Raw genomic sequence first — 27,618 nt, 5'->3', positions numbered from 1 at the left:
TTTTCATTGTAAATATTTTTTTTTTAAAAAAATATGTGTAAAAGCAACAAGTATAATTTTCACATCACAAGTATATGCTACTTTGTGTTAGTAAGTGCATAATTAAAGGAGGAGAAAATTTGGAAATGTAGACAACACTGATTATAATAGTGTTGAATTTTATGTCTTTTTATATTGTTTTGGAATACTTTTGCTTAAATGCTCTATTATAATCTAAATTAACATTGTGTCACCTGCTAAACTGCTTATCATACAAAACAATGGTTAATTAGCTCAAATTACGCAACGTTTGATATATTTTTCTTATTTTCATTGTGTTTATTATCCCTCCATTTGCCCACTTAATCCACCACCACCAGTCCGCACGTGCTGCGTGCTCGCCCCTGCTCCGCTCGTCTCGTGCGCGTCGCCATTGGTGTGGGATGATGTCATCCACAGCGGAGACAATAGAGCCCACCTCCCTCCCCGGTCTGTGTCAGAGTCTCCTCGCCACGCGCGCACCGCGGCTCGGCGTGACACACGCTCGGACGTGACGCCAGCCGAGCGAGCCAAGCACTTCTGATGACATTCGCTGCCGCGTCGGTTCAGTCCGGAGCCCGACCGAGCCGAGCGTCTGCCACTCACACCGGCGCTCTTCTCTCGCTGCGCTTCCATGCGGAGAAAAGTGTCACACATCTGGATCGGCACGCTTAACCCACCGGCTCGTTCCGCTCGGGGTCCGCGGCGTGATGCGTGAGGATTTGTGGCTCGGCTGCGCGTGAGTGATGAACACACAACGGGGACTCTTGATGTAAGTCGTGTTTAATCTCAGTGATGTTATAGTAAAGTGTCGGCCTCAAGCAGCAGCAGCAGCAGGTTCTAACAAAGAGCCGCAGAACAACCTCCACCTGCGTGGCCCCGATGGTTTCCACTACAATAGCAACGTGTTGTTCACTTCTGGCCGAAACGTGCGACAACACGCAGCGCGTGCCACTTGGTTTTGATTTAAAACCCATCGCCACGAGAAGGCGGCATATGCAGAATAATGATCGGTTCTGTTTGGGTAAACGGTGCAGATGTAAGCAGGGTGAAGAAGTGAAGGGACAGGCCTGCTGGCTCGGGCCCACATCAGCTTTATTTCTCATCATGGTAAAGGTTGGCAACACCGCAAAGATGCGATAGAACATACAGTGGGGGGAAGCGGGCAGTGCGCCACCTAGCCGCTGACCAGGAGAGAGCGTGTTTTTTCCATCACTGACCTGCAAAGTGGCCCTGAAAACAACAAGGTGGAGGAAGAACAGCCAAGATTTTAGAGCTGATTTACTCACCATCATTTGAGGCTTTTGTTGCTGGTGCAAGCGGCATCGGTGAAGGATTAATGGTTTTAACAGAGGAGGCTCTTTACATTGGAGCTAATTAGGTTTAGTTTTTTTTTTTTTTTTTTTTTGAAGGACTGCTTAGACAGAAACTAGTCTGCAGAAAATGTGACTGGTTATAAAACACACAAGAACCATTGAGGTGCAAAAGCCAAGTTAAGCAAAAACAAACAAACAAAAAAAAAAACATAACTTCCCGTGAGGCATTTATTGCACTGTATGTATTTTAGATGCCAACACGAGTCTTTTTTGTGACAGGGTCACGCCTATTGATCACCCCACAGAGAGTCATCACTCAGCAGCACAGCTTGACGCTGCTTTCACACACCATAGGCTTGACTCATTGCTTATATAAAACCACAGGAACCCTGGTTGGTGACAGAGAAATGTTTCGCTAATGTGCTTTGCTCATGAAATCTAAAGTTTTTGATGCTTGTGGGGATTAAAAAAAAAAAAAGAAAAGAAAGATGCCACTCTGGCTTGAGGATGATCATTCACAATAAGACAGGTACAGCCTTTCTCTACGAGCAGTTAGCACTTACTTCTAATTGCCCGGCTCTACAGTTCTGAACTGTGTGCTTAGATAGAGCCATTTCACTAGTTGCTGTGTGCATGGATAGTCCACTGTTCCACGTTGCTATGTGAAAATCAATCACTATTTATCTCTGTTGTGCAGTTCTATGTACTGTATGTAGGCTATACGCTCAAATATTCTTGTCAGCATTGTGAACCAGAAGTAGATCCAAAATTATATGTATTTTATTTATATTTTTATGATAATAACCCTTCAAACTGACCAAATGTGAGGTCTGACGCTAAGTGCCGGTGTCGGCTAACAGCCACAAAGTCTTCACGCAGCCCATCATGATGTCACAGTGAAGCATGGCTCACTTAACGCTTTTCCGAGGTCTTAGAAGCTTTGACCTTTAACACCTAAAGGAATCGCTCCGTCCTCCAGCTAAAGTGAAAGACTTGCAGCAAAACCAAAAATTCCCCTTTGGGGTGTTTGAGGGATAATATGTTCACGGAGGCGGAACGAGGCGAAACATGGAAGGACAACGCCGTGCGTTTGGCTGTGGTTGGTGTTGGTGTGGACACATGAATAATCGGCACAGGGGGGACGGACGGCCTCAGGTAGGCTTGTTCTGAATGCCTCAGTGCGTCAGATCTAAATATAAATAGATTGTTTTGCAATATTAACTGGGTTTTTTTGTTGTCATTTTTCTGTTTGACATCTTTTTTTTGACCAGAACTGCATGTATGTTTTAGTCCTGAGTTATTAGGGGAGCTAAATGCTTAATGAGAAGACGCAACATTTTGGTTCACAAAAATGTTTTGTTGTCCCAGTGTTTCTCAAATATCAAACTATGTCTTAAAGTCAACAAGGATTCAAGGTGTCGTCTAAACGTGTTTCCCCAATTAACATCTGAAAATGTTGAAAGTTCCCAAACAGCAGTCTCATGTAAACGAAGCCACAGCTTAGCAACATTTATTCTATCTAGTCTTCTTCGATAATTTGACATTGAGTATCATCTCTGTACTTATGATCAATATGTGGCTTATTTGGGTGTGTTAAACATGGACCCAAAGTGAAATGGGATTATTCCTGAAGAAATCTCAGGAAATGTAGCTTCTAAATTGTCCAACACCCTGCAAGAAAATATTTCTGCCCCAAAACAAATGCAAGATGTCCAAAACCAGAGATGAAAGTATTGAGCGATGTCATTTTGTTCATGCAGGCCTGGGAGAAAGAAATGATTTCCATGTGAGTGTTAGCTGAGATAGAGGGCGCCACTCTTAAAGCACTCACCCTAATATCAGCGGATTATTAAACCTATTTTGTCCAGACGACAGCCAGAAATGACAGCAACTGGTGGTTGTATTGTCACATTTTAATATTGTGATCTTTTTAGACCCCTACAAAAACCCATGTGGGATTTTTCGTGTCATCTTACTAATGTAATAAGAAAGCAGGTGACGAAATAGCGAACCCAAACAAAACTCAACGAATTATCATTTCACATAATCTGCAAGACAAACTCCTGACTGATCGATTCAAGGAAGTTTATTATGCACCTAAACTTTGGCTCTCTGGGGTCACGCTATCCTCCAAAATGTATAGTCCTTAGAGTTACTTAACCCAAGTTTAGTGATAACAGTAATTTTTTTTCTGTGTGTGCTGTGAGGCTGTCTGAGGTCGTGTGAGTTTTCCACTATTGTTGTTTTCGTTGCTTTTCCTTTAAGACCGTCTGGCGCTAATTCCCAAGGGAGAAAACAAAGACTCTGTTTTTAGCCACTTCAGCTCATAGATGTCACTGTTGGCTTTTTATGTTCAAGTCAAGCAGACTCCTGTCAAAAGGAATTGTCTCACATATTATATTTGGGTTATTTTCTAAGGCAGAGCTGAAAACTAAATGGTTTGGGGGACTCTCCTAGCGCCAAAGGTTATTGTGTACCTGAAGAATGGAGAGGCTATATTTAAAGGCTAGCTGCCACGTTGCTTCAGATCAACCCAAGTGGAAATAATTACTCTCATACATTCCATAATGTGCCTCACAAACGTATTGTTTCCTATCATAACTACTTTTGTTTAATTAGGAGTATCTGAGTAAAGGAGAGTTCAATTTAAACATGGAACATACTTTTTATTTGCCTCCTTTTTGGTATTTCTACCTTGTGTCGCCCTGTCACATAAGACATGATGGAGTTCTCATCTTTAACATAAAGTGCAAGAGGGGTTAATACTTCTCTGAGGCTCTATCCAAGCCAGAACATTTTCCATTTGAGGTCCATTAAGGTTTCAGTTTTTGCTAAGTCTGTCTGTATTTTGAGAAGATTATTTAAAATATATTCAAAGCAGATTAAAGTTGGTTTTATCTTCACCTGTCAGAGGGCTCAAATCTCAGCCAACGACAAAACCTTCTTTTCAAGCGAACTCTCTTCAGAGATTTCTATTTTTGGAGGCTTTTTGTTCTAACTTTCTGAAAGATCACACTCTCAATTGCGTATTTTAATGCTTGAGCAGCTCAGTGGCCTATAACTGGCTTAGTTTAACATATTTCCTATAAACTTAATCGTAAACTTTCTTTCAAATAATGAAAAAAAACCCCTTTTGTTTTTATCTCAGACGGGGATTCTGATGCTAGATGTCCACTCAGGTTTGTCCACATGGTCAATCCGTCAGGCTGAGAAGGGAAGAAGAAACTGCTGCATGTTTTCCATCATGCTGTTCGCTGGTTTTCCTCTCCGCTCTGCAGCTTCAATCACTCTGCCTGCTGACTGCGGAGGTTAAGTGATGTAATTATTTTGACTTGCCCCCTTCTCGCCTGACATGATGTGAGGTCTGACGAGACGGACGGGCGAATTTAGCGCATATCTGGAAAGGGCCTTTTAACTGTAAACGTGCAGTTGCGTCTGCTTCCTCCCCCCCAGTTCATCCAAACGAATCTAAATCAAACGGCGCGGATCATTATCGGGGTGTATTATAACGTCAGTGTTAACGCGACGCTTTAATTTGGGAGACTGAGTCACGGCGGGCGGCGTGCTGAACTGAGTCGCTTTGTTTATTTCGTGTGACATCATTAGATTTGTAACGTAAGCCTGAATAGAGTTTGAGTCATCTTGTAGGTTTTCTTTTTTCTTTTCATTCATTGCACTTGGTTGAACAATTCATCAGTCATTTGATTTGATTTGTGTGTGGATCTAGCTCCTTATCCGTTTTTTTTTGTTTGTTTTTTTTTTTTGTCGCGTCCCTGAGCTACACTCTATAAACGACCAGCTATTTATTCCTTCATTACTGATAATGACCGACCCGGCTAATGTTGTCATTTTCATTCCCTGTGTGTTTGTATGGAGTTGTAGTGTGTGCCTCCTCAGAACTACGCCCCACTGGGCCGCCGGAGGGATGTGACATCAGCATCAAGGCTCCCTCTGATCCCCTGCTGACTGTTTCCTCTTTGTTTTTAACAAATAGGCCTGACTCGAGACTTATTTGTATATTTAATTATCTCCTCTGATGTTTACCCAAGTGCATTTTCTTCTTCCGTTTAGCTTGAACACGAGTAAATCTATTTTCTTCTACCTCCTCGTCCAGATGTGAACGTCTAACACTATTCCTCTTGCAAACATTTTCTCATTGCGGATGTCTTCTTTGGTCTTGTTATGTGGACTAATTGAGCAAACTGTGCTGCATGTCTCAGCATTTAATCCATCCAATGGACCCGACATCTCTGCACACTCCTGTAAATGTTACTGCTGCATCAAAACAAATTGAGCAGCTTGCATGTATTTCCTTGATTAGCTCTTTGTAGTTAACTGAGCGGCTGAAACGGTTTGATGTCCTTTTCTTGTGCAGCCTTATGTAAGGATTAGGAGACTCAATTCTGTTTGGCTTATTTATGTAGAGCCAACTCACAGCAAATCTCAAAATAAGCAGGTTCAAATACAGAATCTCATTCAGTTCATGCTAATGCACTCGGCTCAGTCAGAATCAGATCCACTAGAATCTGAATTTAGTGTGTCAGACTCTAAATTCAGATAATCTTATTATCCTACTTGCTTAAAAAAACTGAGGAAAACTGTAGCAGTCCCTCCTGATCAGCCATGTGGCAGCAGTGGAGAGGAATGCTTCACTTTTAACAGACAAAGTTCAGCGTTGATCTGCTGCGACTGGCTGCTTCAGGAAAGGAAATAAAGGGTGAAAAACCACAGAGTGCACTATGTCAATGGCAGTAATGTCTTTAATGTTTTTATTCTGGGAAGAGTCCTAGCTAAACACTGAAGCACTGGGTTACTTTCAAGGAGAATAAATCCTGAGTATACACAAAGTTAATGGCAGCAATATCCCCATTATTGGCTTTTATGGAGCTATGGACCTTCCTCCAGGTAAAGAGAAAATGAATAAGTCATGACAACTTTCTATTGGGGAGAAACAAGCAAAGACTATTTTTTTTAATGGCATCAATGACTTTATCCGTAATAGAGACTTAGCTCAACATGTAAGAACAAATCAGGTATTTTTTTTTTCTATTAGAGTAAAATTTGGGAATATACAACATGTTTTGTCAATGGCATTTTCAGATAAATACTGAAGAATGGCTTCTGATTGTACTTCCTATAAGAAAATGAAAGTGAAGAAATACACAACCTTCTTTGGCAGCAATATATCAGTTTATGGCTTTGTCCAGAAAAGACTCATACAAGTATCTTCTTAGAAAGTTTATTTGACAAATAATAATCTTTGATGCTCTTAGCCCGGTAGAAGACGTGGCGCTTGTAACCGCCGTCAGAGAAGATTAGAGACGTTTTCCCCCCGCTGGTGGTGGAGAGGATGCTGAAGATTTCAAGAGCTGAAGGTGGAGAAGGGGTGGAGTTGTGTTGAATCTCGGCCGAGGAGCATAGAGAGGACGCCAGAAATATTGAAGATAGTGATGCCTGCTGTTTGGAGGAGAAGACCGGCGCCGATAGTCTGGGAAGGAGGCGCATGATGAGATGAAGAGAATTTTCCAGTCTGAATTTTCTTTCATTAGAAAGAAAGAAAAGAAAGAAAGGAAACTGAAGGATAATAGCAGCAATGCTTGTAAATAATACAGGACTGGAGTGTAGAAGACGTATGGTTGTGACACTAATGTTACCCAGATAGGAAATACATGAACACGATAAATAATGAACTCACTGGATGTATTATTCATTTTGTCTAAAGCTCTAAATACTGCTGCTCACTGGGGACAGCCAATAGCTGCTACAGGCCAGAGTTAATGGAGCATCAGCTGGTTCTGCTATGACCCAGAAGTTTGAATTTTTTTAGCAGGAAATTAGAACGGCAAAGGATTTCAATAAGAGAAAATATCTTTATCCATTCTGTAGTATGTTGAAACAGCTTAGTTTGAACCGTTTTTGATTTTTGTTTTATTAAAACAGATTGTACAAAATGTTTGTACATGTATAGATATTTTGGCATTATTACTATTCTTTTGTACTGACGGATAGCTGACACAGTTTACATATTCCTTTCGAATCAACAGCCGGACTATTGCTCTGAGTTTTAAGTTGTGAATCAAATGTAAACAGAGCAACTATGTGATGTCCCTATTTTGAGATTTGCGGCCTCAGTCAGCAACTATCAGGTGTCCAGCAATGTGGACAGCAGTCGGTTTACATTTTAGGATGCAATATTTCCTGTCACAGCAGCAGCTCTACTGTAAACCGAGTCCATACCTCAACGGTTACATGAAAACAAACAGAGCGGCCGTCCTATCGCCGTAAACAACCGACACAGATGAAAACCCTCTACCTGCTGCGACAATGTTGGCGCATCCTTAAAAAATTTTAAATGAACGAATCTAAAATTTAGGCCTTAATATATTCTAAATTATTTTTAAAAAAGCAAGTTGGCATTAAACACATTAATCACAAGTCTCAAATTTTGTTTTTCTATTGCCTTACTCGCGGTACTTTTCTGTCTGGCAAAAGTTTGAATTGTGCGCAGACATCGTCATTGCGTTTTGTAAGTCGATGCAGTTGAGGCTACCACTAGCTGCTAATATACCCTTGCTAGCTAGCTAACTTCTTCTATCGTGGGTAAGAACAAATTTATCAGCGATAGGTTGGACAACATTCGTCACCACTGGCTCTCTTCTGTTGCTTTAAAGAAATGGCAATTAATCTCATCATCTTGAGTAAGAATTTGAAAATCTCTCATGTTTAAACTCACAAGGAGTACCATTTCTTCCTCCATAGTTTTTGATTCTTACACACACACACACACATATATATATGTATGTGTGTATATACTGTATATGTCTCATAGAGACTTAAAAAGTCTCAAATTTGAGTTTTGCCAACTCAAATTTGAGACCTTGGAGGAAGGTCTTAAATTTGGAAGCCGATGCGGATCATTTTCACCTTGTTTCTCCGATGTCATCCTCTCTACTGTGTGGGCGTTTGGCTCTGTCATGTGCTTTTTGATGAAGTAGCTGCATAAAAGTGGGGTGGAGAGTGGGAACGGAGAGCTCTTCATCAATCTTGTACATTCAAAGAACCATCTAGAATGCACCAAATACACCGCCTCTCCATTTGGAGCAGAACTGCTCACCCCAAGCAGGCCAGGTGTTGAAGACAGGAGAATCAGAGGCCTCTGTGATCTCACTTTGCAAATACCAGGCGCTGTCATTATCAGATGATGAAGAAATATGTTTTTTGGTCATATGATTTAAGTAAAGAGCTACAATACCCTCCATTAGTGTTCACACTTCTTAAACGTTTTTACATTTTCTCACGTTACAAACACAAAATGTATGTAAAAAAACAAGAAAAAAATAAATATTTAGGTGATCAACAAAATGTGATGTATAATTGCGAAGTGGAAGGATTTGTTTTTCACTATTTTGTTTGCAACGTTCGTAGCAGCTACCATGCTTTTTATCAGCCTGGGTGCTGGCTTCCATAACAAACTGCAAACAAGACTTTTAATGACTTTTTCTTTCTTCTTGCCTTTGTTCCTAACTGGCTGGATTGATGGAGCTGCTTCTCTGATTAATGCTCTCCGTCCTTGGCCAGTCGTCTCAGTGAGATGATTAAAGTTTTATAATCTAACCTGCCTTTTTACTTTTCCACAACTTTCTCCCTGTTCTTTCTGTTGTTTGGTCTAGAGAGAAAAATAACCTCTGAGTCGGGGCGTGCTGTGGTGGCGTAGGGGATAGCACGACCCACATTAGGAGGCCTTGAGTCCTCGTCGCGGGTTCGATTCCCGGACCCGACGACATTTGCCGCATGTCTTTCCTCTTTTCCTGTCAGCCTACTTTCATATGAGGGACACTAGAGCCCACAAACGACCCCCTGGAGGGGAGAAAAAAAAACTCTGAGTCCTTCACAGAAAAGCTGGATTTATGCTGAGACTAAGTTACACACACATGTGTTTATTAATTAACCCCATGGTAACCAAGGATGAGGAAAAACATAGAATCCACTTCATGATTTTGCAATACTTTGTGTTGATCTAATGGCCTCAATAAATTAAAGTGAAGTTTGCAGTTGTTGCATGCTGTTAATCAATGAGTAAGCATACTTTTACAAAGCCTTATCTGCCTAAATACTGGAATTATGTGCATAACAGTGTTGGGTGTTTATGGGAGTGAAATCTTTTGACAAAACATTGACATGTGCTCCGACCTCCTCCTGGCTATTGGCTGTCTGTAATTGGGGCCTGCCATGCAAAGCAATGGCAGGAACCTATTACTATTGTCGGAGAGAAGCGTCTCTTTAATATTCTTTATTCTTCCGTAACCGTTAATGCGGCTCGTACCGCTGGGTGCACACCTACAAATGAGGTATCAAAACGTGCAGAAAATTCACGCCATTGGAGCTATTACTTGTGGTGGGATTTGGGCTTAACGTGGCGACATAATTCGCAAAAAACTACGAAAAAAACCCCATTATAACTCAATGGGAAAAATCCTAGAAATACCCTATTTTTGAGGATTTGCTGTGTCGTCACAAATTCACCTAGAAATGCCATTCAAATTTCATTTTGTAGATACGTCTGTGATCTCTTCGAAAGTGAAGACGGCTCGTCGATACCAGTTATGGTTTGTCCACAATTTGCCTCTAAGCGACCCAAAGTTTCTCATTTTTGCTCATATTAGAGTGACAGCCGACCTCGGTTCATATCTGGGCACAACATTTCTTTCTCTCATCACTGTAAATGCTCTGAGTGAGGTACAGATATGAATCTCGGGACTATCGCAGAAGACACATTGAACTGTCATACGCTCGAAACGCTTTTCGAATATGTATTACGGTTCCCGAACAAGAAGGATTTGTTTCCAATGCTTTTTTTCAGTAAAGTGTGTTTGCTCAAACACACTTGTGTGTTTGAGAGCTCACAGCTCAGAGCTCACACCTGCTGAGACCATTATTTGCCATAGCAACGGAACTCAAGAGGCTATTGGCTGCTGGTTAGGACTACGAATACGCATCGTTGTAGTTCTATCTATCCTCAGTTGAAACAGATCAGGACTGAGAACTGGCCTTTACAACTACTTGCTGCTTTGGGCTGTATATAACTGATTTAACTCAGTAACTGTTACACATGGGATTAGTTTTACACTTTAAAATTAAGCATATTGAAAATTTCACAATAAAAGCCCTGAATATTTTTACATGATGTAATTGCTCTTTTTTGGCTTTATTTGACTTTTTCATCCAAAGCACTGTTACACATGGTATTAGTTTGGCCCTTTAAAATGAAGCTTAACAAAAATTTCAAAATAAAAGCCTTGAATATTTTTACATCAGCTACTTGTGTTTTGAGCATTATATAACTATTTTAACCGAAGGACTATTACGCATGGGATTAGTTTGGCCCTTTGAAATGAAGCATCCTGCAAATTTCAAAATAAAAGCCTTGAATATTTTTACATGACGTAATTGCTCTTTTTGGCTTTATTTGACTTTTTCATCCAAAGCACTGTTACACGTGGTATTAGTTTGGCCCTTTGAAATGAAGCTTAACAAAAGTTTCAAAATAAAAGCCTTGAATATTTTTACATGACGTAATTGCTCTTTTTGGCCGTATATGACTTTTTCATCCAAAGCACTCTTACACGTGGTATTAGTTCAGAACTTTAAAATGAAGCATACTGAAAATTTCAAAATAAAAGCCTTGAATATTTTACATGAAGTAATTGCTCTTTTTGGCCGTATATGACTTTTTCATCCAAAGCAATGTTACACATGGGATTAGTTCGGAACTTTAAAATGGAGCATAATAATAATTTCAAAATAAAAGCCTTGAATATTTTTACATCAGGTAATTGCTGTTTTTGGCTTTATTTGACGTTTTCATCCAAAGCACTGTTACACATGGGATTACTTTGGAACTTTAAAATGGAGAATAATAATAATTTCAAAATAAAAGCCTTGAATATTTTTACATCAGGTAATTGCTGTTTTTGGCTTTATATGACTTTTTCATCCAAAGCACTGTTACACATGGGATTAGTTTGGAACTTTAAAATGGAGCATAATAATAATTTCAAAATAAAAGCCTTGAATATTTTTACATCAGGTAATTGCTCTTTTTGGCTTTATTTGACTTTTTCATCCAAAGCACTGTTACACGTGGTATTAGTTTGGCCCTTTGAAATGAAGCATTCTGAAAATTTCAAAATAAAAGCCTTGAATAATTTTACATGACGTAATTGCTCTTTTTGGCTTTATTTGACTTTTTCATCCAAAGCACTGTTACACGTGGTATTAGTTTGGCCCTTTGAAATGAAGCATACTGAAAATTTCAAAATAAAAGCCTTGAATATTTTTACATCAGCTACTTGTGTTTTGAGCCTTATATAACTATTTTAACCCAAGGACTATTACGCATGGGATTAGTTTGGCCCTTTGAAATGAAGGTTAACAAAACTTCCAAAATAAAAGCCTCGACAACATTTTAAATCGTACCGAACGGTGCACGTCCGCCTCGCTTAACGTTCTTGCGGTTCTCCGCGTGCCACTGCTTACGTCGCGGCGTTCTTTGGCGTCGACGCCGATTTGTGGCGCGACGACGCCGGGCCCGAACCCCACGGCCGCGCCTTGGCAGGCCCCGGCTAAATTTCTTCCGAAATTTTCTAGTCTTCCCTCTGCTGGTGTGTTGTGAGTCGAGGGAGGCCATCATGAACTCCCCCTGCAGACATTTAGAGCTCTTGCTTTGTAGGCCTGCGTGCTGCTTCCCATCTTCTTTTTTTAACACGTGTCTTTTTATCTTTGTGAGTTTCAATTCTAAAACACTCCTCTTTCATGTGCTCCAGTTCAAACGGAGCTGAAGGGATTTCATAGTGTAGCTTTCTTAAGCTTTTGCAAACCTGAGTGGACACATTCTGCAGTAGCTTTGCCACAAATATCGTCCTACGGCATTCAAGTATCTTTCTTTTAAGAAGATCTGATCGTGCCCTTTGTTGTGATCCGCAGGTATAGATTTATGCTTCATGTGATTTCTTTGGAAGACAAATAATGCCATGAGTTTGCCACTACACGCTGTCTGATGGCCCTGAGTCAGGAACGCTCCGATTTGAGCTATTAAATTGATGGAAGAGGTTCTTTTTCAGCGTTCTCGCTGTCAGCACCGAGCCAGAATGTGCCTGCACTCCTCCACTGTGCAGTAACACTCTGCTCGGCGTCGTGTGCTTCCCGTTATTTCTCTCTCTTTGTTTCTTTCTCTCTCTCTTTCTTGGCTGTCACCTCCGAGGCAATCTGCTGTTTGGCAGTTTAAACGGCTAACAAGTGGACCACAATGAAATAACTGCCAAGAGAAAAGAACAAGTCAGTTCTTTGATCACGAGCGCAACAGTGTTTTTTTTTTGTTTTTTTTTGTTAGACAAGCTTCAGACAGGCCCCTAAACTCTTTGTACTGTTTGGCTGTAGGTTTTAAGTAAAGCAGCTTCAGGACGGATGTAAGCGCGCAGAGCAACAGGACTTGGTAACTTATCAGCTTCTGTGACTAATTGGGATCAAACAACAGAAGTGCTTTCACATAAACCAGGCTAATTAAACACAGTTTTGATTAACCTCCTAAAGTGGCCGTTTTAGATCACTTTGGTCCCAAAGCATTTCGCCTTCGGGACCAGAGAAAACAAGGCAGAGACATGACAGGATATCAAATGTTGCTCTAGCTCAGATTGGAAGATTTTCCATCAGTTTTGAAGTGAAAACCCTGAAGACACGGCGGCTGGTAGAAGATTGTGTGTAACGCTAAATGGAAATGATGCATTAATCTATCTCTTTTTATTTTATTTTAATGAACACATCAAGTTGCAATTAAAATGACAGCAATCCAAACAATAAACCTTCAAAGGAGTGGGTAGAAGTTTAAACCTATTAAAACCCAACCCTTCTCCAGCAACATCACAAAATCTCATCCTGTTTGTAAATATTGCATCAGAATACCTTCATTCTACTTTCAAGTTCTGCTAATAAAACTAATAATAACTCTAATATTAACAACAAAGTAATCATAATGTTGAGGCTAACAGTGCTTTGCAACAACAACACAGTACATCAAGACAGTTTCTCATATTTACCGTAAATCATTTCCTTGTACAAAAATTTTAATTGGTTCATGTTTGGGCATTGATTTTGTTCCATGGTTTCACACCACAGACTGCAACACAAAAACTCCCTGTGGTTCTGATCTTACAAACTTTGATTTTGTCTTACCCTCAGAAATTATAAAATTGTTCTTCTTTTGAGAACAATTTTTGATTTTTTTTTCTGGTAACTGTTGATCTTGTGCTTTAAATAAGACACGCTGTTTGTAAACTCACCAAATCAGTACGTTTTAATAATTTCTCTGAATTCAGACGTTAACATCTGGAATAATACCAGTTGTATGTATGAAATTTTCCCGCCAGTACTCAATATTGCAGTGCTGCGTATCGGCCGATTCCGATAACGACCCGATACGATATCAGCAAAAGTCATACATACTTTTATTACTTATTTTTTGGAGTGGAATGTTAGAAAAGACTTGATCAAGTGATGTAATTCAAAAAAGAGTCAACAATAGGTACGAGAACTGGCCTAATATAACGTGGAAGGAGTTGAGTGCTTCTATCAACATAATTATACCAGAGATTTTAGATGCATTTCAATATAATCTGGTACTCTTTTTTGATTGATTGATTGATTGATTGATTGATTGATTGATTGATTGATTGATTGATTGATTGATTGATTGGACTGATTTCTAATATGAAAATCAGGTTGAGATGATCCTGATATGCACAGCAGCCAAAGTTCTGCCGATGCCCTCCAGAAGTATTGACATCCTTGATAGAGATGGTTAAAAAATGCATTGACATAAATTTGTGTTTTGTTGCCCTCACACACCTTCCAACACGGATCTTTATCTGTTGATTTGAGTGAATCTATACGTTGAGATTCATCAATAATCCATATATAGGGAATTCAACTAAATATTTTTTTAAGTTGTAAATTTTTAACTCTCAAAGAATTTAAAACTGATCAAAAAGTATGACTTTTGACGTTATGTGTCTTATTTTAGAACATCCAATTCGAGATTAGACCTATTAAGCAAATCAGGCAGAATGCTTGACCTAATCACGCTGTCAGACGAAATGGCAAATCAGATCTCTGTAATCGCTAGCTCTTGTGCTGCTGCCCCTGGCACTGGCTGTTGCTCATGCTTTTGCTCATTTTCCTGTATTTTTCCCAGTAAAATACTGTGTAAACATAAGCCAGCGACACTACCACCGAGTATTTTTAACTTCTGTGTGGCCTAAGCTGTAACTGTGGTTGAGTGAAAATGCCAGCGGCCAGCCCGCTCTTTCTGTCACACACTCTGCTTGTGAGGGGAAAGTGATCAGAGTGATAGTGACTTCCACCATGATAAAACTGGGTCAGTGTAACCCCAACCCCCCTCCACTACAGGCAAGGCTGAAAGAGAGGGGTGGAAAAGAGATGAGGATACCATCACCAGACTGCGCGAGGACTTAAACATGGAGACGCTGGAGCACGGTTTGCTTTCCCGATGGGTTGGTAACTGTGTTGTGTTGGGGTTGAACTCCCGTCCCCACAATTGTTCTGACATGTTCCTTCCTCTCCCTGTAATCTGTGGTTTATGGTGCATCAGTATGATCTGTCCCTCTGTAAATTTATCTCTGCCCACTTTTGTTACTGTCAGCCAGGATTGTGCACTTCCAGGTCTTCCCAATGGTCTTCCATTCCCCAAAAGTCTTTTATTTTTTTTAAACTATGGTTGAGTTGAAATGAAAATCCACCCCAATGGGAGGGAGGGGCTGTGGGTTGGGTAAAGTTTGCTTAAGTCCACCCTAGTTGATTGAGAGTGACCAATCAACTAAACAATTTTTCTTTAGTGCAAATTTCGCCCCCTGTGTTTTCATGTGGACAGCAAAAATGCCTCTTTTGTGAAAACACGATTAACCCCCAAATGTGTCATACATAGCGGCAACACTGAGGGATTATATGTTCGTCTTGCAGTTTTGTAGGTAAATAATTCAAAGTGACTTTCACTTAACACAAATGACTCCACTTGTTCTTTGTTTTTCGACTGTAGTTTTTTTTGTTATTTTTACCACTAACCTCATGTGGAGGCTTTATGCACACGTCCAATTTTTCAAGTTTAGCACCACTTAAAAACTGCATTTTGGGCTGTTTTTAGGGTTTCTGTGTGGAACAAAACATTTCTGGAAAAGGCTTCGTGTAGACACGAGTATCTTTAAAACTGGCAACCGGTTTTAAGAAAGAAATGTTCCCGTGTGGATAGAGCCCGAATCAGATATCTTTAGACTGTCAACATGCTGCTGAACGTGTTCCAGCCATTTCTAAGTGTCAAACTAACCATCCAAGTAGTTTCAGTGAAAAGTTTGAGGTCCATAACATGCACTATTTATGGGGGGAAAGATTAGCATTACACATGTAGCTTACTAGCAAAGCTGAAAATATAGGTGGAGCAGAATGTGCTCGTATTTACTCTACTTGCATCAAGCAACAAAGACTGAACGCTTTAACACAACCTTAAATGTAATAGTTGAGTTTGTGTTCCTTGAGAAAACCTCTGATCCTTTTCAGCCAACACAAACTTGAACTTGATGCTAAGTTTAGCATGCTAACATCATCCTTGCTGACCAGTGCTGCCACCCACAGAGCCGTGTTGCTGGAGGAAATTAAGGCGCTTCATCAAGCAAAGATGGAGGATTAATATTACCCGTGTATGTATCAAGAGGGTGGATTTTCATTTTAATGGCAGTAATATTTCATCCTAATGTCTTACAGCAGCCTTATGACTGCACTGCAGAAATATTAATATCAAACTAATGTAACAAGTATAGCAACTTGCTATACGTAGCATTAATCACAGAAGCAATTTAAGCTGCTATCGTGTTTATTTTGCACAAATGCTTGCATATGAGGAACACTCAGATCATCTTTTCTTGCTATAAAATGAAATGAAAAATTACTCCTTAACTGCACTGTGTTGTTGTGTATGTGGGTTCCCTGTTTATACTGCAGCATGGACAAATGCTTGTTTCTGGCAGGCCCAAAGAAATTAGCTAGTTTGTTCTGTCTGTGGCAAAGGCAGGCTGAACAAATACAATAAATAGAGGCTGGAAGTTTTTCATTTCAGATGATCACAAGACTCTCCAGCACTCAAGCAGCCTCTGAAGAAAAGAAATGCTCTAAGCTACTAGACATGAGTCACTTTCTTGTTTTCCTTTCACAATGCAGACCAGAAACAAATGCAAATAGATTTTTTTGTTTTTATTTGCTTCAAGTTACACAAGCTGACAAGCTATAGCTTGTCCTTCTTTTGAAATTATTCCATCCATAGCAAAACGTTTGGTCAAACATCTCAAAACAGGCATTTTGACATATTCTTCAGATTTAACATGAAAGGTTCGCCGATGCTTGTTGGTTCTCAATAGTGTTTGTATTACCAGGTTTTTGTGGCATCAAAAAAAAAAAGAAATTAATAAATGAATTAACTTTACGAATTAACTGAAGATCAAATACATTTTCTTGAATTATAAAATAAAATGGCATGATAAAATAAGAAGTGTGCACAACCTTAAACAAAAGCTTTGTTGATGGACCTTTTGATTTAACTTCAGAATTACTCAAAATAAGTTTTTCCAATCACCCCATGTCTGGTCTGCACAATATTTGTCAACTCTGCCTCGCAAAGGTTCTTAAAATCAAATTAAGATTAGAATCAGATTGTGAGGACATCACAACACCCTGACTCACAGCTTTCTTCAGGTGACCCCTACGTATTTAGTCAGATTTCATTGAACCATCCCCCTGTGAAGCCATTCTTTGGTTGAGTTGGATCTAGTATTGGGCTTTTTACATCTGAAATGTACAGAACAAATGTTGCATTGTATGTGGAAAAAGTTTAGCATCACAAAAACCTGTTTTTTTTTAAACATTTTTGAAAGCCACTGCATTTTAGTGCTTTAGCTGTTTTTTCCATGAGCCATGACTTGGCTCATTATTTCAAATGAGTGCGTCTTGTTAAGAATAAGGACCCCTCAGAGGGGATGACGGTTGTTGCAGCTCATTTATCACAGCTTTTGGGATTTAGCTGTTAAGAACCCTCAGTGCCATCAGGATTAGCTGGGATTATGCATTGCCAACAGCAATCAGGTTAGCACCTTCAGATATGACAAGGGGAACAATTTAAACTGTAATTACAGACAAGCATCATTGTCCATGGTATAAGCAGGACCAGACTGGGAGCTGCATGTTTGAATGGATACACGAACTGTAATATCCATCCCAGTCAAACATGCACCTGAAATTAACCTGTTTTTGTTGGGAGGCTTCTCCTTTTGTTGATGCAAATGTGAATTTCTGCAAGGTCAAAGCTAAGGTTGAACATCAGAGGTTGTTTATTTTAACTGTTATGTATTGTTGTGCAAACAAACTGCAAGTGACTTGCAAATGCAAAACGTATGAATTTGCTGTGAATATGTGTCACCAACTTTAAGAGTTGACAGTGCCTTGCAAAATGTCCTTAAAGTCTTTCACATTTTGTCACATTACAACCACAAACAATGTGTATTGTACTTGATGTCACAGGCCAACACAGTGTGGTGCATAATTGTAAAGTGGAACAAAAATGAAACATGATTTTGCTTTTTATGTCTTCATTAAAAATCTGAAAAGTATGACTTACTTTATAAAGAAAAATGGGGGGGAAAAAACTTGGTTTCTAGATTTGCAATATTACTTTCTCTCCACTTCAAAAATGTTCACAAGTTTGTGTTGGTCTTTTCCATAAAATCCATCTAAAATACAATGTTTGTGGTTATAGCATTTTAAAATTTTAGAAGATTTGAAGGGTATCAATCATATATTTATTACATTTCGAAGTCAAATATATTATTTATTTTAATAAACAACTCCACATTTTAAGATATAAAAATGTATGACAGCAGTTTTTGGGGCTTTGCTACAACAAGTGAAATGTAAAGTGCTTTTGCAATAATTCCAATATACCCCTGACTGATTTGATTCTATCTGTCTTCTCTCTCTTTGGTCAGCTTTGCGTAAACCCAGATGCCTCCCCTCCCTCTTGACGAGCGCATAGTGGTCATTCAGCGCCCCAAAAACGTGTGTGAGGCTTCCCCACAAACCATCCCACAGCATTCCTCTCAAATATCAACCTCTACCAATGGACGGGTTCTCCAGCCTTCGCATCTCCACGCCTCTCATTCCCATTTTTACTCACCCGCGTGTAAATCTGTGAATGTGGAATGCAAGCGCAGGTCATCCCGGGTGCAGAGATTCAAAGGCGACCAGCCTGTCATCCCAGCAGATGTCCTCCACATCCCGAGCCACTGCCATAGCAATGGCACAGTAACACTAGCCCCACGGCTTCCCTCCCACACACATACTATTGATATCAAGGTATCGGTGGACAAAAGGAGATGGGGAGAATTAAGTAACTCATTAGGGCGCGCTGGAAGTATAAAAGGTAGCAGAGGGAAATGCGTCTCTTCCCAGTTTGATCAAGGACAATGTGAGAGAAAAACCGGAAGCTTTGGGAGGTCCTGTGGATTTGAGCATAAGCCACAACAAGTCCGTCAGCTGTCGTCGTCCCCTGGAGGGATCCTCCAGTTTGTCCCTGCTCAGGCAAAGCAGCATACATTCAGGGGTGAAAAGGAGAAAGAAAACTCCAGTTTTCATTACAGAGGTGACCAGGAATTTCCCTCTTTGGGTCACAGGAAAAGTTCCAAGCTGGGAACTGTTCATCAAAGCCATAATAGCCACAGTCTGCCCTACCACCACCACTCTGTTCCTGTTCCCCATGCCGCCATCCTAAACTCCACCTATCCTTCGTCTCCCCCATCCCAAACCACTCATGTCCCAGTCTCCTTTCAGCAGCTTAACCAACCTCACCCTCCTCGCACAAGGGATCACCGCCCTCACATTCTTCACGGTCTTCCGCTGTCCCCTTGCTCCTCCCGTGTTGGAGGGTTCCCTAGTCCAGACCACACTTGTACCATTGACTGTACGCACCCATTCAACTGTGGCTGCTGGAGGTTGGTAAGATGCACAGGATGTAAAGGAGACTCTTCCAGTTACCAAGGAGGTGGAGGAAGCACTTCTACCTCATTTTCCTGTGGCCACAATGTCGGCGCAGTGAAGAGAGGAAGTAAAGACATGGGTCTGAAGAATCTGGGTGGCTGTCTCTCCACAGCTTCCACATCAAACACTTCCTCATCTAACAGCACTGCTTCTGGTTGTCGAGCAGCTCTGTTCAAACCTCTACCTTGTGCCTCCTGCGGCGGAGAGGCTGGAAACTTTGAGAGTCCTGCTATCCTTCGGAAGAAGCTAGTAGGAGGATGCCTTCCCTGTACTTCTCTGTCGTCTTCAACCCCATTGCGGGCGATCCAAAGCTGTGTGTCTGGTTGCAACAACAAAGCATCTCAGACTGGAAGTTCTTCCTGCAGCTACTGCAGCAGCGACCCAATAGTGGTGACGTTCAACCCTCGCCGGGGGAAACCTCCTGGAAGAGGCTTAGGACCGACTCACCCAATGGCTATGCTACAAGCTGATGATGATGACTACAGCGTGCGCACCATCTGGCCTGACGAACTGGCCAAGAAAATGACCCATTCTAAAGCTCAAAAGAACAACTATGCTGGGATGGGTGTTGGGAAAAGCTGTTCTAGCCAGACCCAGAATGGCAGTAACGGACCCGGCCTTGCCCTCTTGGACTGTCAGAATCTTCAGGAATACGCTCAGACTAATTTCACAGACCATGCTGGCCGACGACGACTTCAGCAAGGCAAAATGGCTGCCCTTGGTTTTGTAGGCAGTAGATTGGGATCTAGCTACGATGATGGTCGTAACTCATTGAAGAGGCTCTTGAATAAAGCAGAAGATGTTGGAATGAGCGACAGTCCTGAGCATGGCCAAGTGTATCCACGATCGCCCTCTCCCCGCTCCGTGTCTCCGCCATCACCCGTGTCCTTTTCCCCTCCCCCTTCAGCCCCCAGCACACTCATCAAACCCAAACCCTGGCAGAGAGAAAGGGAGGGAGGACACTCTCTGCCGTCGGCTCAGTCCCTTCACCTGGCCCTGAACTCCCTTAACAGAGAGCAAGATGAGGAGAACAACCGAAGTAAGACTAAATTGCAGTCCAGCTGAGTAGAGCAGGTCATTTCTGTTTATTAATGCTGAAAGTACACACAAAAAAATCTGGTAGTCTGAAATCTAAACACCAACCATAAGCATTGAGGATATTTTTTAATGTTTATAATAGTTGAAATTGTAAATAATGTCTTTTCATGTGTCCTGACAGTTACATTTGAGAGCATCAAACAAATTTCAAAGTAGCTACATAATGTTTGTGTTGCTAGCACGAAATTACACCCAACAATGAATGTCCAGCATGGCGTTCTTTTTTTAGCAGTGACCAGAAGTCGATATCCTTTTGTTTGAATTTGAGTCTTATGGCCACCCTGCCAATGCATGTCCACACTTTCCTTGTTATTCCCCAGTGAGGCTGTCTTTGCCACTCTCCTCATCGTTGCCTGCTTCCCTGTCCGATGAAACTGTGATGACTCCCGATGCGGAGAACGCTGTCATCAGCCCAATCCTGCCCTTCCTGTTCCTGGGGAACGAGAGAGACGCCCAGGACCTGGACCTGCTGCTACGCCTCAACATTGGCTATGTGGTAAATGTGACCACACACCTGCCCCTCTACCACACCAACGTGGGACTGCACTACAAAAGGCTCCCAGCCACTGACAACAGCAAGCAAAACCTTCGGCAGTACTTCGAGGAGGTTTTTGAGTTTATTGGTGAGAATTCAGCTTCTATGACCTTAATGTCTTGTTATGCGTGTCTGTGTGTATGTGGTGTAAGTGTTGTGTTTTGGATTGGGGAATTAGCTTATTTGCAGGTCTGCTACAGTTTTCAGCATCCAGTTAAGTAAAAGTAAACTAGGAACTAGGAAATTTTGACTCATTGTAGTTGGTTAGGGTTAAAGAAAGGACCATTTTTGTTTTCAGAGCTTTCCCTTTTTCTATAATAATGGTTTCTACATTTCCATTATAGTACTGTTTTCAAGAATTAACAGGGAACATCTCTGGTGATCCCACACATGCTGGACACAAACTGACTTTTACCTTCAAGTCATTTAACACAGTCCCCAGAACAATATCTGGCCATAATGAAATGTTGTGATGTCATTATCATGACATCATCATCTGAGCTCTCTCAAATGACTTAAAGGCATAGAAATCTTAGTATGTGTAAACTTCTGACTTCAACAAAAAGATAAGGAAAGTCTTAAATTATTGTATGTTTTTAAGTATCTTTTTTCATGTTCTAGAATTTAGAAATCAAAAATAATTTGGTTATCTTTGGATCTTCTTCTTTCAGCCACAGATGCGATGCTGCACAGTGACAAATCCAGGAGAATGTGTTTTTTTATTATTATTATTATTATTATTATTCTCAATACAGCCTAAGATCAGTGTAGGAATGGTGTGAATTAAGATTTTAACGGTGTAGATCTAGTAGCATTTTAAAACTTTGGTATAACTTTATAATGGTAACTCGCCAATCGCTACCAGGGGTTTTGTTCTGTAATGGTGAGGTTTTGGGTGCTGCACTTATTAATATGTGGATATTTTTACATTTTCTCATTTAGGAAAAAAGATCAAAATTAGATTTTGCCCATAAAGCAATTCGAAATACAGCTTGAAATAACCTTTGTTGCCTGGATTCAGTGTAATAAAAACAGCAAAATACTGTAAGTTTGATAACAGTTTTACACAACCGTAAATATGTAAGACTGGGCCTTTGACTAATTTCAAGTGAATATAACCAGCTCAGTCAATCAACTAATTAATCATTTATTTTTATTAAAATGTCCTTCACATATGCATAACATTAGTGATCAAAGTGCTTTAAAAAGCCGCTTAAAATCAATGTAGATAATAGAAAGCAGTAAATTAATTTAGTAGTCAGAACTCCAGTGCAGTTTTGTCACCAGATGAAATCAGTTTTGTTCTTTGTTTGAGGATGTTGTGGATTATTTAATTCTGGTCTTAATGGTAAATAAATCTGCAAATCATCTGCATAACAAGGAAATGTAACATTGTGCTGGGTTATGATTGAATCAAGTGTCAACATGTGTAAGGAAAAAAAGCAGAGGTTCTAACATAGAACCCTGTGGCACCCCACACAAAAGAGAAGAAGATAAAGAAGGGGAACAAATGAGCATGATGGCAAAGATTTTCTAAATCAGGTAAGAGGTAAACCACTTCAAGACCGTGCCATGGATACCAACATAGTCATGTAGGCGAGACGAGGGTAAAGCAAAGGCTGCTGTAAGGTCCAGCTGAAAGATCTTTACAAATCCTGGAGGCGCCCAGACAAAGAGCTGTGTGTGTTTGTGGTTTCAAACACCAAAATACACCACTTATAAGCAAAGAGATGTTCTGTATTCTTGTAGTATTTCTACTTTAATGTCAAAATTACAGTGAAAAAGGTCACGTTTCACATACTAAAGCAGACTAAGTTATTGTTCTCATCCCCAGAGGAGGCATATCAGAGTGGACAGGGTGTGTTGGTTCACTGCCAGGCAGGTGTGTCCCGTTCTGCAACCATCGTCATCGCCTACCTTATGAAGCACACCCTCATGACAATGACGGACGCCTACAAGTACGTGCGGAGCCGTCGGCCCGTGGTTTCGCCCAACCTGAACTTCATGGGTCAGCTCTTGGAGTTTGAGAGGGACCTCAACTCCGGGGTGACTCCTCGGATCTTGATGCCTAAACTAAATGGTGTGGAGACGCAGGTTTGAAGGGGGGAGTCAAGGGTCAAGACTGGGTAGCATTAAACAGGCATTAAAAAGAAAAAGAGTGCAGCACATTTTTAGAGCGACAGGTCGAGAGAGAATACCGGAGAATCTTGGTGGGTTTGGTAAATAGTGCACTTTCAATACTGTGAAACATGAGACAGAGGACTGAAGGGTTCATTTGTTTAATTGTTAGACAATTTGATCCCCATCCAGTGTACTGTTTATAAGATAACGTGCCAATATTTTGTACAGCTCCGACATAATTCAGATATCTTTTTTTAAAATCTAATACCTCTTCCTTTTTGTTCCTGTTTACAGTCAACGTTCATGCAAGAAGAGTGACTTTCTTGCCCGAAATCATAAAAGCATGCAGAACCTGAATGCAACATGGAAAGGGTTCATTGTTAATCATTCTTCTACAACAGCTCTTTACTACTTTCCACCACATGTAGCAGCGCAATGCACTTTACTGTCCATTCATTTGTTATCAGAAAGATGAGATAGAAGCTCAATTACTCTTTTTAAATCATTAACTTTGCTTTCATTTAATCAGTTTCATTTTTTTTTAGTTTAAACTGTGGAACATTGAGGTGTGGACCTAGAAAGGAAAGGTTTTGTTTTTTTTGCCATTTCAGAGGTTAAATCTTGCAAACTCGAGTTTAAATGGTGCATTAACATGTTATGTCAATGCAAACATTTAGAAATGCAGGTTTTACAATTGTATACATGCATTTATTCCACTACAATAGCATTTCCTAGCAAACAGCTGAGTAGATGGTTGGGTTGATGTCATGGGTCCCTGCTGTTGCAATGTTCTTTTAAATCTTCTCAAATTTTGAAACCTAATTTCTTTCTTTTCTTTCTATATTATGTTGTATTTCTGTGTTTCCTGCTTAGGTTAATATGTAGCATGAAACAGACCTGCAGTCTTTTCTAGAAATCAAAAGAGCACATGGGCGACATTAAGGTCCTGCAAAGCTTTTTGGGTCATAAAATTGTTTCTGCATTTAAAAAAAAAAAATTCTGCCCCGCTGCAGTTTGTGATATCACATTCACTCGCTCATTTGAAGTAGCACAGTGTTGTTAAGGATGTTTTAAAAAGTCTTCAAATCCATTTGTTTTTATTGCAGTAGCGTAGTTCCACACTGGAACATTTGGAAAAACCCTACCTTTAATTTGAAAACATTTATTCTAATGGGGAGAAAGGTTTTGGAGACTTTAACGTAAATTCTTTCAGAGTTAGTGGCCCTCCAGTAAAACTGGTGCCGAGTTATTATTTTTTTCTTTGTTAATCATTTCTGATGGAAGTGTGGCACTTCTGTTGTGCCCAATAAAGCTCAAGTAAAGTTTAGCAATCCCACCATTTTAGTGTTTTTGCCAGTACAAACAACCTGTTTGCATCCAGATGATGATGAAATCATTACTGATTCCTAATTAGGAGAGCCAAAAAAAAAAAAAACTCCTAAAAATGAAAGGACTACTTACAAAATGCTTCAAGTCACATTTATGCTAAATGTGTCCTTAGAGGCACTAATAACTGTTTTAAAACCAATTATTTCTTAACATGGGACTAAACTATATTCACAATGTTTCATATACATTTTTTTTGATTGTCATAAATTGCTACTGTAATAAAAGCTGAATGTTTTGAGCTTTTTTTACATGGCAGTAGATGTGGATGCCGATGCATTTTAAGTTATTTGCAGTCTTCATGCCAAAAATCTTCGAATTACTTTCACACCATTAACCATCATCAGCCCTAATATTATTATTACTGAGCTCGACTCATGTGGCTTACTGACCTTCTCCGTTACTATGCATTGTGTTGATAACAAGGAGTTTGGTTTGAAAATGTTTCTTGATTCACTGTGAACTATTTTCCAGAGTGGTTCAGACTCCGCGCGAGAGAATATAATCGGTTACAGGAGGATTACATTCAATTTAATTAGCTCACTATAACTCAATAAAAAAAAAAAACCTGGTTATTCGACAAGTAGATGATGAATTGAAGTGCTGTAGTTCCAACGGATCTTCAGCTAGCAGGACTTAAAACATTGTATTTAACTGGATGTTATCTCTTTTTATTTGTTGGTGTGGATTTCGCTAAAATAAAATCATGTTTGTGTCTTTAACAGCAGTGCATACAGAACATTGCCTTGCAAAAGTATTCATTTAATTCGAGATGCTAATGTATGTTAGAGGAGTTTTATTAAACACACCAACACAAAGTAGTGTGGCTCCGATTTTTTTTTATTTAGAGGCATCAGAGTCGAGGGGGCTAAACACATCTATAGGACACGCTTTTCAGATTTTTTTTCTTTTTCTTAATCCATCCATTAAAAATCCAATTGAGGTTTATGGATGTGTGAGCAAATGTGGGGTATGAATACTTGCAAGGCATTGTAATTTGGCATCATCCAATGGCCCAAATTTCACTGGAAGTGAACTCGGTTATTGATGCTCCACCTGACAAACCTAAACGCAGCAGCTTTAGTTTTTGTTGACGGCGGCGGAGGGCTAGATATGCAGTTTTTTGACGCATTTCTTCACAAATGACTTGAAAGTCCAGACAGTAGCAAAGTATGTGTATGTGACAGACCAAAAAGCAGTAGCACAGCAGAATCCTCTGTTCTTCTCAAGTATTCAACTCTGACTGCAGTTAACCCTTTTCTTTCTTGAGCTGTGATTAACGTAAGGCCTGGCTCCAGTTGTCTGAAATAACCAAAATGCCTTTAGTTTGTGTAAACTGGTACACAGCTGCTGTGGAAACTGGGTGAACAAATCCCGAATTTTACTTTTACTCTGACTGATCGACTTTATTATAGTTCTTATATTTTTCTACAGTCATATTTCTTTTCTTTCTTTTTCTTTTTTTGTTACATTTGCATGTACTTTTTTTTTTTAAACATGAAGGTCTACGTGGACAGAATGACTTCCTCCAACTCTGCCATGACAGTTTGGATGTTGGCGAACGAGGGTCAACATGACGCTCTCGTGTTTTGCTCATTTCTTTTCTTTTTTCTTTTTTTTTTGTTGTTTTTACGTCTCGCCTTCTTTCAGCTGGAGAAACGTCAGCCCAACCACTCCTCCCGTCTCTGCAGCTCAGCTCACCTTGAAAAGAGAAAAAGAGAGAGAGAGGCGGCTCACTCGCTGGCTTGCTGTTGCTACCAGATTTTTGTATGAACTCTATATGCAAAATGGCTGCCGAAGCAATTACTTTAATGTCACACTGTGTGAATTTGCTGCGCAGCGGGGTCGTTGCTGACCTCAAGAGCGACTCTCTGGAGGAAATTCTTTAATTTATGGGAACTGAAGGGCCTCTTTTCGTGTGTGTGAGTGAGTGTCTATATTGTTTGTTGCTCTTGGACACAAAAAAAAAATCGGGTTATTTCTTGCTGTGCATCTGGGAACGTTGTATATCTTCACTTACTTCCGGGAACTCAAGTTATCCCTGTTTTGGAAACTTACTTTCAAACATTGTGGAATAGTTTTCTGTACCAAATTCTGAATTTGAAGTTATTTATGGTTCAGCTGACGAAGAGAAATCAAAACAGAGCACCACCCTTCCTCCATCCTGATGGGAGGGCAAGAACTCTTCAGGTACGACGTCGTCATAGTAACGCTGTCCTGTTTCTCCAGCCCGCCTCCAACCAGAGACCCAGAAACTCATGTAAACTTCCCTCTAGCGCTGCCTCCTCCTTCTCCCTCCGCCCTTTTTTTTCTTAATGGACTGTACCTCTTTAACCAATTGTAACATTTTTCATATTGTAGCATCTGGTCCTTGTACTTAGGCATTTTTTTACCTCCATGTACCGACTATACTCTTCAAAATCCTTCTGAGGTGCACTGTGACAAGCACGATGCTGCTACATCAAGACTGTGAGTATGTTGGTTACATTTAAGCAGATGGGCAGGTGACGGGGAGTCCTGCTTGATTTGTTTCAGTTGGAATCCATGTGCTGCCGCTAACATTTTCCAGCTTGAAATGCACAAACGCGGGATCTGTAGCTGTCCACGGTGGTCTTCCTCTGCGAGTATTATAGAAAAGAAAGCGAAGTGTAGCTGTTGTGTTGCTTTCTTTTCTGCAGCACTAGTGATTCTGGCCAATATTCTCTCTAACCGGTGATAGATTTATGACTGAATGTCCTCGCTAAGCCCAACATGTGATACAATTATTTAGACTTTTAATACAATTTGTTTTGTTTTAATATATAGGCATTCAAATACTGTTGAGCCATTCATGCGGATACTGAGATTTTGAGAAGATTTGTATGACATGTTGCAAAGGATAATAAAGATGCAGATGTGTGTGTGTGTGTGCCTTGGCGTCCCATCTGTTCATTGATTTAACGTTTATCAATTTGTTTTGTCGTCAGACATGTGCTTCCAGGTTTTAGATACACTTGACAC

General features: G+C 40.3%; 1 protein-coding gene across 3 annotated transcripts; it reads left to right on the top strand.

The window, feature by feature from the left end:
- Positions 1–460: 460 nt before the first annotated feature.
- On the top strand, positions 461–27,528 carry LOC102226565 (dual specificity protein phosphatase 10-like). 3 transcript variants are annotated; one of them, XM_023342207.1, is made up of 5 exons: positions 461–790; positions 14,796–14,899; positions 18,431–20,517; positions 20,897–21,199; positions 22,946–27,528. In XM_023342207.1, exons 3-5 carry the CDS (start codon positions 18,447–18,449, stop codon positions 23,209–23,211), a joined length of 2,640 nt encoding a protein of 879 aa, XP_023197975.1. In that variant the 5' UTR covers positions 461–790; positions 14,796–14,899; positions 18,431–18,446; the 3' UTR covers positions 23,212–27,528. The 3 variants fall into 3 exon arrangements, with proteins under 3 accessions (XP_023197975.1, XP_023197974.1, XP_023197976.1); XM_023342206.1 differs by lacking the exon at positions 14,796–14,899; XM_023342208.1 differs by lacking the exons at positions 461–790; positions 14,796–14,899 and adding an exon at positions 15,591–16,096.
- Positions 27,529–27,618: the final 90 nt, after the last annotated feature.

The sequence above is a fragment of the Xiphophorus maculatus genome, chromosome 11, assembly GCF_002775205.1.
Source record: "Xiphophorus maculatus strain JP 163 A chromosome 11, X_maculatus-5.0-male, whole genome shotgun sequence".
Lineage (NCBI taxonomy): Eukaryota > Metazoa > Chordata > Actinopteri > Cyprinodontiformes > Poeciliidae > Xiphophorus > Xiphophorus maculatus.
This window is presented reverse-complemented; position numbering and strand designations above follow the sequence as displayed.